This window comes from Octodon degus, unplaced genomic scaffold (assembly GCF_000260255.1).
Source record: "Octodon degus isolate 3935 unplaced genomic scaffold, OctDeg1.0 scaffold00043, whole genome shotgun sequence".
NCBI lineage: Eukaryota > Metazoa > Chordata > Mammalia > Rodentia > Octodontidae > Octodon > Octodon degus.
Window position 1 is genome coordinate 9,509,162 of NW_004524619.1, and position 12,965 is coordinate 9,522,126.

The 12,965-nt window shown below is 49.7% G+C and overlaps 1 protein-coding gene across 1 annotated transcript in view; it reads right to left on the reverse strand.

Moving 5' to 3' along the window:
• Cacna1d (calcium voltage-gated channel subunit alpha1 D) overlaps positions 1–12,965 on the reverse strand; it is a 342,405-nt gene that overhangs the window by 56,992 nt on the left and 272,448 nt on the right. The window contains exons 20-27 of the mRNA XM_004631686.2: positions 11,932–12,061; positions 9,237–9,296; positions 6,210–6,316; positions 4,465–4,552; positions 3,745–3,852; positions 3,606–3,658; positions 1,740–1,886; positions 20–221 (exon numbers count right to left, since the gene is read on the reverse strand). Coding sequence (XP_004631743.1) covers positions 20–221; positions 1,740–1,886; positions 3,606–3,658; positions 3,745–3,852; positions 4,465–4,552; positions 6,210–6,316; positions 9,237–9,296; positions 11,932–12,061 — 895 coding nt within the window. The remainder of the gene's footprint in view (positions 1–19; positions 222–1,739; positions 1,887–3,605; positions 3,659–3,744; positions 3,853–4,464; positions 4,553–6,209; positions 6,317–9,236; positions 9,297–11,931; positions 12,062–12,965) is intronic.

Genomic DNA, 12,965 nt, shown 5'->3' on the forward strand with positions numbered 1-12,965 from the left:
AACAATGTGTGATTTTAACCTGATTTTTGTCCAGCTCACAGTTCTTATACTCTTTCTCCCCCTGCTCCTGAAACGTAACGATGACAAAGCCCACGAAGATGTTCATCATAAAGAAAGCAACAATGATGATGTAGATGATAAAGAAGATGGAGATCTCCACGCGGTAGTTGTAGACGGGGCCGATGTTCTCTCCGTTCGAGTCGATGGCTTTATATAGCAACCTGGAGAGCAGAATAAAACAAGTGAGGACCTGCTTGCCCATGCGGTCCAGCCTCCTGCCCTCTCAGATGTCCCCAGGGTCCTTCTCAGGACAAAGTCAGGTCTCTGAGGTGTCCTCTGTCCCCTCAGACCCAGCAGGCTGGCACATGGTGGAGGAGGCATCAGCAAAGATATAATACACGAGGGATTGCTGTGGGGACCGCAAAGCAATAGAATCCCCAAGTGGCCAGTAATTCTTTCTCGTCACAGAGGGAAGAGAGAAGAACACTGCACATAACGTATTAGATGAAGCAGAACCTCTATCCACGCTAGCAGCCCACTAGCACCCTACCAGAGTATTTCCAAAGGACTACGGAAAGTTTCTTAAACTGAAATAAGCACTAAAAGTAAATGTGTGTCGAGCAGAACTCAACAGGAACAAGGCAATGACTACAGCTGCCCCTACTCTCATGCAGTGGGGCCCTCTGATCCTTGGGGCTCAGAGAGGGATCAGCTCTCAGGCCACACTTGTCAGGAGAGAGTTAGAAGATGAGTTCAGTTCCTTTAGCCCCAAGTACCACGTTGGCTCACTCTTTCTCAGCTGCCTCCCTGAGTTCCTAAAGCATAGGGTCTAAAGCCAGCACTGTGGCTAGCGCCCCTGCCCAGAGAAGGCCTTATCCCAAAACTTTTTTGCCGGGATGAATTTCCTAACAAGCAAGCCCCACTTAATTTTCCCTGCACCTCACAGAAGCTTCTGAAAATATATGACTTGAACAGGCAAGCCAAGAGCTCTGCCAGTTTGCAAGGACCAGCCGCCTGCTTCTGCTGCTCCTCTGGGTGTGGGACAGCAGAGAGAGGGCAGAAAAGCCACATGAGACTTGCTTTGCATTCTGCCTTCTTTCCCCACCCAAATCCCGGCCATCCTTCAGGACCTCTTCCGCACATCTAGGCCCTCCTATGGCTCTGCCTTATCTGACCTCCTGCACCCTTACTAGACTTGGGCTTTGAAGGGAGGAACCAGGTGAGTATTACTGTTTCTTCCCCAGTGCTCAGCACAGCGTGGTATGTGGAGCTGACATCAAAAACGCACTTCACAAATAAGTGAGGGGGTTCCTTCCTGAGGAATGGCATGACGGTCACTGACCAGACTTGGTAGCGTATTAGTACAAAGAATCGGAACGGATGGACATTTGGCGACACAGTCAAGACCTCCTGTAGGAGCAGAATCAGCAGCTTTACTGAAATGGCTACCAACCCACTCGGATCGCACCCCGCAGATGCCTTAGTCTCACCCAGAGATGCTGCCAGGGCTTACACTGTCTTGCTTCCAATTTGAGGCTCCTGTTTGCAGAGTGCAGAAGGGAACCAAGTACTAGTCAGAGGCCCCCTAGGGGCCAAGAAGTTGTGATAAGTGTCCCTAGTTAGAGTCACAGGACGCATCTGAGACGGGAGCAGGACACACTCCTGGAGTGTGGACTCCACCCAGGGCCCCCGGGGAGCAAGGGGCAGCCTCTCAGGAAGGCCGTATCCTCTATACTCACGCAGGCCAGCCCTCAAAAGTGGAGACCGTGAAGAGCGCCATCATAGCAGAAAGCACATTGTCAAAGTTGAAATCACTGTTTTGCCAGATCCTTTCACGGACCACGGGGCTGTCGACATCCCCGTCCTTGTAGAGGATGAAAAGCCCCCTGTAGAGGAAAATCAGTGCGTGTCACTCTGGCTTCACATGCAGGAGGGAGAAAGAGTGCTACGTCAGCCACAGAGCCGCAGCCCCACCTCCAGCAGGTGGCACACCTGGCCCCCACAGAGCCCCACACTGAGCAGGTGCGCTCTCCTTTGCCCTCCTCGCACTGAATCTAGAGTGCAAGCTACCACAGAGTAACTGCTAGGGCACCGTGTTTCCCCTGGAGCCGCCAGGCCGACAACCAGCACGCGTCTGTTAACAAACAAAAGCCACAAGACAGTAAATGTGTCGCACATAAAATAGGTTCAGAGTCTACGCTGAAGCATCAAAGCCTTGGCACAGAAAATCTAAAAGCTCTGGGAAGTAAGCCCAGCAGGTCTAATCTAATTCATCACCTTTGTCTTCATACTAATGGAATTCCCAGGTTTCTTCCCCCTCAAAAAAATTCCAAGCTTCCTGACATGTACCATTTCTCCATGAGCTTCACTTCAGGAAGGACCCCAGGACCGTTATTGTACAAGCAAGGAAGCAGAGGCACTGAGAAGGAAGGGGCAGCACCCACGCTCTGCTTGAGGAGGCATTCTGTGTTCCGCATCCTGCCTCAGTGGTGCCCATGGACCTACAAAGTCACTGTCAAATCACAAGTGCTACTCCGTGTCACATTTTATACCTATAGGAAATTCCAACTGACTGTAAGTGATGCGGGCACCAGGCCCAGGTTAGGGACCTACAACTTCTGCAGTCCTAAGCCCTGGGCGGTGGGCTCTGCGCCTGCCTTCTTAAATCACTGGGCATCCTGGAACACAGGCATGAACCTTTCCTGCCTTATTTCACCTCTGCCCATTCTTATGAATGAAAGTATGGTTCAAACATAAGAGACAGGGGCAAGGAGACAGGAGACTTGGAAAATCTACCAGGAAGGGCTAGCCAGCTATATCCTGCAGACCAGAGAGCCGAGCTGCAAGACTGGATTAGATGGGGCTGGTGAGATGGCTCAGTGGTCTAAAGCACCTACTTAGAACAAGCTTAGCAAAGCACAGGGACCGCGGTTCAATCCCCCAGCACCACATGCCAGCCAGCCTCGCCCCCTGGTGGGCTGAGCTGGCCACACACACACACATAAATAAAATTAAAAAAAAAAAGACTGGATTAGAGAGATACAGTCACACGCAAGGAGAACAACTTGCTGCACTTCATAACTGCTATTTAAAATGTCCCTGCTTATAAATTCTACACCAAGTAGCAAAAGCCACTGATCTGTTCTTCTGGGATGAAGAAAAATTCCGAATCTAGAAGTGATGGCTGCACAATGATGTCACTACACTAAATGCTCCTGAGTTGTACCCTTACAACCATTGGTTTTATGTTAGGTGGATTTTACCTCAATTAAAAAATAAATAAATAAAGCAAGGGCCGGGGATATAGCTCAGAGGCACAGTGCCTACCTGGCAAGCCCTAGGTCATGAGTTCGATTCCCAGTACCAAAAAAGAAGCAAACAAAACAAATACCAAACAACATACAATCAGCTATGACCTGAGAAGATAAGCATATTTTACTCCATGACAGAAAGTTCTAAAATACTGGCATGAGGGAATCCTTGAGGGATATGAGGGAATCCTTGAGGGATATGAGGGGGGAGAGAGGAGGAGGAGGAGGAGGAGGAGGAGGAGGAGGAGGATTCTAAGTCAACCCCCCGCCGCCCGCCATTCTCCAGACACTGACCTGCACTCTTCAGGGTTACTTTTGGCTTCATCGGTGCAGCGATAGAACTTCCCCTGGGTATAAAACAGACAGACAATCAAGTGCAGGCCCCTCCTTAAGGCAGTCAGCCCGGCCTCGGGCACACCGGCCAGCGTGCTACCTTGAACAACTGCACCCCAATGCAGGCGAACATGAACTGGAGGAGGGTGGTGACGATCATGATGTTGCCGATTGTCCGGATGGCCACAAAGACGCACTGGACAACGTGCTGGGGAGAGGAAAGGGGGAGACGGGAGGAAGGGTGTCACTTTCCTTTGTTATTCTGCCACTAAGCGAACTCACCCACCCAGGGCTTCGAGGTTTGGGGCATTAGCAGTATAAGTCTCCAACTGTGCAGCCCTCTGCGCTTTGCTTTCCAGCTTGTCTGTAGGGAGGCGCCACCCAGCAACCACGGCCACCGCGAGGAGCAGCGAACGTGGGCCCCAAAGGATCCGTAGGGTTGAAAGGAAGAGCCACGGAGTACAAGCACTGCCCGGCACACAGGGCCAGAGGGTTCCCCATCCCATCAAGGGCTAAGGAAAATGCAGACCTTTTTTTGTATAATCCATGTGAGGATAAATTTAAAGACTGAAATACATACAGATGCTACGGATGACAAAAAAAATTAAATGAATGGTAATCATTGAGAAAAACACCTCAGATTAACAAAAACAAAACAATTTTTTAAATGTCACCAGTACATGGTAGAGAGGGAATTATCACTGAGAAATGTCCCTCTGTGACATGCCCCAGGCCTCCTCTCAGCTCGGTTCCACAAGAGTCAGTAATGACAGCCAAGCCCAGCCCAAACCGGCCCCACTGGAAGGAAATCAACTGATACCTTAAGTCCTTTGGCTCTGTTGATGGCTCTAAGGGGCCTCAGGACCCTCAGGACCCTCAGGATCTTCACAACAGAGATGGCACTGGATCTGAGGAACAGCAGAGAGAAGAAAGCAAACTAAGTATACTGCGGATAGAAGCCCTGGAGATTAGTTACTCCACTTGACTGTCACCTCGTCACTACAACAGCACAGTCTGCTTGGGCTCCACGTGCAGCGCGGTTGATCTCCCAAGGGCTCAAGCGTACGCCGTACTGGGCCTCCTGACCAAGCCTGCGGCACTCACGGAGCCCCGCCTCAGGCTCACAGCGGACTCTGGCGAGAGGCAGCTTGCAAGCATGCTTCATTCTTTACACTCGGTGTGCAAGGAGTGATCAAAATCTATCATGAAGTTTGAATTTTCAAATTTTATTATCCCAAAATTTAGCAACATGCTTGTTGATCTCCCTCAGCCTCAGCCTCCTCACACCAAACCCACTTTTTCTTGCCACTTTTTGAAGCAGTTGTGAAGTCCTCTTGGGTGTCTTCACAAAGTGTGATGAAGATTTGGTGACTGCTGCCACCAACTGCCATCTGACAAAAAGGCAGGCTGTGGAAACGTGCTGGGGTGTCCACATCCACACCTTGTTCCCTGGGCCTGCCATCGTGTGGCTTCTGGCTGCTCCCCCAAGTCAAAGTGACCATGGAAGGGGAGTGTTCTTTTGATTCAGAGTGCCGAAGCAGCTGTCAGAGCGCAGCTGAAGACACTCACAAGAGAGAACTCTCAGAACTGCCTCAGAAAGTGGCAAAAATGATGGGTCAAGTGTATTCAAAGAGAGGGGAGCACTGCGAGGGGGATTAATGGCAGTGAGATTATAATACATTTAAAAAATAAACATTCACCCTATCTTATGATCATATCCTCTTAACACTAGGCAGTGGATGGTTTTCAGATTTGCTTTTGTCTCACTCTGGAGACCTGCGCAGTACTTTGTGGGTGGGGCTTCTCCTGCATAAGGAGTTAGGTCTGGTAGGAGAGACAGGCAATCCCAATGCCAGGTGGTGCTATGACCATGGGACAAATGCCATGTGCTCAACCGCTGAGCACAACCTTAGGGCAGCCCTAAGGCCCCTAGGGAGGCGACAGGCAGGTGAATCTCAGGGGAGGAACAGGATTTGCCCAACAGAGGGGCTCCAAGCTGAGGGACCAGTGAGAGAAAGCTGCTCATGTGCAGCACTCCAGGCACCCGGGTAGGCAAGCTCCAGCCGGAGAGGGCAGGCACAGCCCAGCCTGAGTGGTGAAGGTGCTGACACGAGCATCTTCCCAAGCTTCGGGGCTTCCTCCCCTCAGGCAACGGTGGGAGCGAAGGAAGACGACACAGAGAGCAGTTCCAGAAAGGGCTTCTTCGTCCTCCCTGGCTACCACACGGGACTGGTCACAGTGAACACCAGAACAGAGGTGCCCACGGGCTGGCAGGAAAACTAGGGAGCACGCCACTGGAGAGGCCACTAGGCCCCAGCCCTCCCTGCATGCAGGGCACACTGAGAAACTGAAGGAGGATGTCCTCAGGTTGGAACCGGCCCCTGGAAGAGCTGGGGCCTTTGGCCTAGGGGCAAATTAAGCAATCTCGGCTAAGTCAATACAATCATTGCAACAATGCATATTTTTTATTAATTATGACAAAATTCCTTACATAAATCATCCTGCCAATAGTCCCAGACACACACACACACACACACACACACACACACACACACGAATACTTACTGAATTCCAAATGACACCAGAGACACACCAACAACCAGCATGTCCAGCAAATTGAAGTAGTTCCTGCAGAAAGCCCCCTTGTGCAGGAAAGCTCCAAAAGTCGTCATCTATGAACAGAGTCATGGGTTATCTACTGCTGCTTCTCCACAGAGGCAAAGAAACCTGGGCTCTTCACAAAATCTCAAGGAAACTATGGCTTCATGAGCAAGTTCTGTCGGGAAGTCAGAAATGTAAGCCCCGACCAGCGCTGAGCCACCAAGTAACTTATTCAAACAAAAAGATAAAAGGGTAGCTGATTTCAGACACAACTTTAAAGGGACCAATTTAGACATCATTATCACGAGGCTGGGTTTCAAATACAAATACAACGCTGGCATGTGTAACACAGCTGTCCCAGAAGAGACTCACTGTGACTATGCTTGCCAGAATGTACCACGGCCCAGACGCCTGAACTGCCCACAATGAGCGGAGGCCAGAGTTCCCACCAGGCCTCGTGAGCAGAAGCGAGAAAGAGCGCTGGTGTCCACCTCTCCCAGGCTCTACGCACAGGGGAGAGCCCGCGCCACACAAGGCCCTTATCACCACTCTCTGCAACTGACTTCAGCTGATTTTCACAATCCACCCATTGCAAGCAATGACAGTAGATGTTGAGAGATGGGGAAGGAGATAAAGGAGGAAGGAATGGAAGCAGATGACATGTAATGGGGTTGAATATAATCCGTATGTGTTATATACAGGTACCAACTTATTAAAGTAAATCTCATTTATCTGCATCACTAATATGTACTAATGTAAAGATCCACACATCTCAAATGGTTCTGCCTTGCTTTCTTTTATTATTATTAATGTATTTAGTACAGGGTCTACAGGGTCTCACTACTCAGATTGGACTTGTAGTGATTCTCCCGTTTTTTCAGCCTGCCAAGTGCTGGGATTACAGGTGCGCACCACCACATCCCAATGTACCCTGGGGGTAGGCTGCATGGCCACTTGGGATCAAACCCCTGGCCCCTGTGTCTGCCTATGCAGGCACTTTAATCCGCTGAGCTGTCCGGCCAGCCCATGCCATGCTTCCTTGCTCTAGTATACGATCTAAGAAGCAAGAAAGTGGTGTTAGAAAAAGTTTAGTAAGAAAGTTTTCCTCAGAGTGAAAACAGGAAAATATATAGAATTTACTTTTCTTTTTTTTTTTTAAAGATGAGATGAAGGCTCAGCAGGTACAGGTGAACAGAGGCACAGCTGGGAAATACTGCCTCCGGTCAGATGAAACTGCCAATGTTCAACCCTTCTGACCTAGAGAAATGGCAACTGTACAGAGTTTAACCAAATAAATCGCCTTCCAAATCTTCTAAGGGATCCAGGAGCCAGAGAACAGATGGTAGGTAATTCTTGATGAATCTCAACTTAATGAATTTTTCTTATTTCAGCTTATTTTTCACTCTAAAATACCTTCAAAATGAGCAATGATTTAGAAGATTTAAGTCACTGAGGCAGATCTACAGAAATTAAAAAGCAACGATCATGTTTCTCTCCTTTATATAACTCACAACCCTCATTTCCCCTAATGCCGGAGAGGAACTACACTTATTTAACAACTTTAATGGTGGAAAGTAAAATAATACCTCAATTAACGAGGCAAACAGGCTGAGTGGAACATTTGCTACTCCATCTGAGGAGAAAGCAAGTCATAAAAATCAAGAACTCGAGGCAGGAGCAGAGGCTACCGAGAGACAGGTGTTCTGCACCGCAGCCTTCCCGTGGGCCCTTGTCAATCTACAGCCCCCAACCCCCCGCACAGCTCCCGCCAAGGCAAGGACTCTCAACCCAATGTGCCAGATTAAAGGCAGGAAGAGGAATTTAAACTTTTATTAGATGTGAAACAAAGACTTAATCAGATGACTGGTTGGTTTTGAGCTTATTTTGCTTAACAACCACAAAAAGAGGCCACGCTCTGGCCACATGAAAGAGCCCTTTACAGAAGATGTTGTGAAGAGTACCAGTTTCACAGTAGTTCAACATGAAATTCATCCCACATCCCCAAGATGCACACACAAAAAATTCACAATGGCTTAAAGAGAATCGTGATTAGAAGGTCTTGGTTCTCAGCATCTTCTCACTGCAGATGGCTGCTCTGGCAGTTTTCCCAGGCCGTGTTCTCCCAGGGCCACGGGGACCCACGGCCAAAGGTGCTCGGCTCCCTGCTGCTGGGCTCTAGACCTCTGAGTACAGGCAGTAGGCGTGAGCTTCCGTGGTGTGGCCTTCACATCACTACGCAAACCACATGCAGCAACGGCAACTGCTAGCTCATGCATGGGCAGTACATTTAGGTCGCCCTAGTCAAAGGGCAATGGTCGCTCATTCCATCAGTGTAAATGTAAGCCCATCCATTGAAAGACAGAGAAACTATCTTAACACAGTTGGACTCACAATAGCTTGCAAAACTTGTTGCAAGAAAATAGTACAGTGTATTACTATTTCAGGCCACAAAAGCAGAGTGCAGTCAGAGAAATGAGGAGACATTGCCTTCGTAGGTTAAATGTTTTTTCTCTGACTTTGATGTCAAAAAAGGTAGAAGAAAGTTCACGCACAGAGCAGTATTCTGTTCTTAGTGGACACATTTCAGAGGATTTTTTTTAAAAGAAGAAAAAAAAATCTTCAACTAGTAAGTGAAGTCAAAGTAGCTCCTACATGCATTCAAAGGTTAAAATGAAGCAGGAAAAAAAAGTTGGAATGATCACAGAAAAAATCCTTTGGTTAAAAAAAGTTTAGTTTGATCATAGAAATCATAGAAAAAAAAAAAAAAAAAAAATAGCCCAAAGCACTTCACGCCTCTTCCTGTGTCTCACACACAGGAGCAGGTCTTTAAAGGCCCTGCCGGAGAGCCTGTTACCTTCAAAATGATCTCAAATGCAAAAGTACCCGTGAAGACATAATCTGCGTAACCTAGCATCTGCAAGCAAACAAAGAACGACCACTGTTACCGCGACGGCTGCTCGAGGGAGCGAGGAGCAACGGAAAAGCCATTACCTTTAACAGGATTTCAACAGTAAAGATGGCTGTGAAAGCATAGTCAAAGTACCCCAGTATCTGCAAGGCACAACACGTGGAAATAAGAACAAGGCATCGGACAGGCCTGCACAGCTGTTTCCCCATGGGCACAGCCCCCCCCCATGGCCGCAGACCCTTTTCTGAGATGCCCCGCTGCACTGGTAGAAAGATGGAGACGCTCAGAAGGGCCCACCCCAGCCCCGTAACAGTTCCTCTTTCTGACCAGCTATGAGCCCTGGCAAGCCGGGGCGCTGTTAGCCATTCCTGCTGCCTGGCTTGCCAGGCTCCTGTTCTGGACTGATAAGCCTAATTAACAACCTTTTCCCATTAGCATGCTACATCCCCCAATGTCTTGTGGTCCCTGATGAGCTACAGCCCTACACGTTTTGGACTTTCAATCATGCTTTTGGCTGAATGGAGCGTGCCGCCATCTAGCCGAGCTGCTGCACACTGGTGGAGAACTATAAGTATGGAGGGGCTTGCCTGGCGCGCAGTCAGTCTCCGCCACTGCAAGAAAGGAGAGCTTTACGGCACAGCACTGGTGGCATCAGGTAGCCACGTGTCACCTGCATTCCAGTCTGATTATTCGGTGAGTACGGGTGGCTCTGTCCACGAGGCGGGGCTTCACTTACCATCTTCTGCCACCCACTGCCCTGGATTTAAAACTCTTCTTTCCCAAGACTGAGTTTTCTTCCTAGCTGGGGCTCACTCAAGGAGCAGACTGATTGGCCTCGAATTTTCAGTCCAGGCTACTCTGTGAGCCTTCCTGAGAATACTATCTACTACCCAGCAGAGTCCTCTTTCTCCCCTTCTGGACCCCTGTCTCCTGTAAGAATCAGAGGCAGGGCAGATGGATGCGTGGCAAGAAGCTGACCCCTCCACTGAGGCCACTCATAGGGACCTGCTGACCAAGCGTCGCCAACCAGAAAGAGGGTGGCCTCCACTTTACCAGGAGATGAGGGCTGGGGTGCTGGCCTCCTTCATGGTAACTTTACTTTGTGGTTTCAAAAGAACCAGTGACAGAGGAGTCGGAAAGACCGTGAAGCTGTGCAGGTAAGAGCAAGATCAGGAATAGGGTGGGGGCAGCTGCTCCGGCCACTCAGCTTGTCACAGGCTGAGACACAAGGCCATGTCAGGTCACGGATGGGAGCCACCGCAGGGGGGCGCTCCGCAGCTCCCTCACAATAACTTGAGAACCTCTGCTTGGGGCCAGCTCTCCTCAGAGGACATGCCCCTTCAGAGGGTACTCCTCTTCTAACCTGCTCCTTTCAGGTTTATCAAATCTCCTGGAACACTTCTGTGCAACAATCCTCTTGCCAGGCACAGGAGGGCATTACCTAATTTACTGTCAAGCCCTCGCGCCTTCTTACTCCCTTGTAGGACATGGTGGGGATACTAATGTTGAGAGCACCCAGCAGCCAGGAAGGACAACACTGGCGAGTCTACCTGGTGCAAGATGTAACTTGTCCTTTCCTCCTTCGGCCTTCCATTTTTCTTTTTTACTAAGAATTCAGCTAAGGTTAAAATAAAACACTGTAATGGTTTAAAAGCAATATACATATAACACAGGTACATCTATTTAAAAAGAACTGTTCTGATTTTGGGAAACAGAGCAAGGAAGTAAACACATAGGCATAATAAAAAAAGAAATGTGGAGCTCCTGACCTTGTCTGCCATATGATTTTTTTCCAAAAGTGTTTTCCCTCATGTGTTTTAATTTTATGGTGGAACTCAATGACACAGAGGTCAGTATTTCACCAGAATAATGGGGACAGTCCAAAAGATGTCTAAAGAAGAAAATTTCCAATCTTTTTCTTTCTTTCTTTCTTGTTTTTTTTTTGGGGGGGGGTCTGGCTCAGCCCGCCCTGAGGGTGGGACATGTGCTGGGGATCAAACTGTGGTCCCCTACAGCTGCCTAAGCTTACCTAAGCAGGTGCTTTAGACTGTTGCTCTACTTCGCTGGCCCCCAAATCCCTAATCTGTGAGGACAGAAGCCGTAGCTCATTTAGGTACAAGTTAGTTTCAGGCCCGGATGCAGCTGAGGACATCATCCCTGAGTGAGGAAACGGATGAATAACAGAAAAACCCAGCCCTCCGCTTGTTCTCTTAGCCTCGAGTTCCTCATCTCCGCAGACTCTCAATGCCGCGACCCCGTCATCTTTGTGACTTACGTTTCTCCTCACCCCAGGGCCAGGCAGCTTTGCGTGTTTAGCTACACATGCGGCAGAGGTCTCTCCCCACAGCCCTAAGCCAGAGCTCCTGGGCCTGCTGTATGCCTGGGCTTGACTTTCCCTTCTCCTTGCTCTCTGCTCCCAAGAGGCCTACATCTCAAAATAGGTGAGACTGTGATTCTGACAGGAAGGGAGAAGAGTAACCCAAATGTCAGCAGCGAGGAGCAGGGAGGAGAGGCGACACTGCTGAATGCATTATAAGTTACTGCAGAGGATTTTAAAGGAAGTGCAAAGTAAATGACTCCATTCCACCTTGCCCAGATGAAGCAAGATCTCTGGCACTCACCATCTAGAAACACGAAGGTTTCCAGATGAGCAAGAGGCCTGCCCTAGCTCTAGCCAGGAGGACCCACAGGTCCCCTTCTCCAGGAGGCCTCTGTCCGGGAGAGGCGGAGCTGGCCTCAGAGGGAGCCCCACCCACCTCTCCTGTCTCTGAGGCTTACAGTGTTCCGGAAGGAGTGGCTGCGGATGGGGTCCTCCGCGGCCAGGGCGGCGCTGCTCAGCATGATGAAGACGAGGATGAGGTTGGTGAAGATGTGGTGGTTGATGAGCTTGTGGCAGCCAACGCGGATCCTGTGGAGAAAAGCTGCTGCCTGCACCCAGGGCCAGACGGGCCCAAGTGTGCTGGCCCCCTGCGGTGCAGACCCAGGGGAGGACAGCTGTCTGCAAGGCCACCCATACCCCCACCCAGGCAGACGGGAGTGACGCCACTGTTCCCACCACCAAGCCCACACCAGCAGCCCTCGGGGGCCCACCGAGAGACCAGCTCTGTGTCCAAAGCTCCACGGACACCATGTCATCTGGGTCTGGACGGGGTAGATCCTACCCTTCAGAAGATGGGGGAAGGTGAGGACGGGGATGTGAGAGAACTCAAAGGTGACAGAGCAGCTGAGAACTGGGTCAGATTTCCAGCCCAGATCCATTTGCCTTTGAAGTCTCCCCCTACAGTGTGAAGCCTGACAGCTTGGCACCCCGCCACACTGAGTTGGCCTGCTCCTAAGGGCTCCACACCCTGCATCCCTACCCAGTGAGCTGCAGCCTAACTTAGTACGCAAACTGACAACCAAACTTGGAGTAGGCTCGGTAACAAGGGCTCTGTCTCTGTCAGCCACAGCAGTAGGCACAGGCTGCACCATTGCCTGGGAAGCTGTCTCTGCCCCCGACTTCCATTTTCTGTCCATAAATGCTGCTGCCCACACTGCAGTGTTGCCTTCTGAACCTCTTTCCCTTCTCAGGACCACCGACTTGTGAGTCATTCTTTGCTCAAATTCTGCTACAATTAATTTTTTCTAAAGCTTTTATTTAAACACAGAGTGAGACAAATTCCTTTCTTGTACTACAAGGAGGGGACAGGGTTTATTACAATGTCAACTGCAGTTAAGTGGGGGTGGGGTCACTGAAACCTCCTACTGTCTGCAGATTTCATTATACAAGTTGTATTTTAGAGCTGATGTACAGCAGACAATCTTTAGTGATG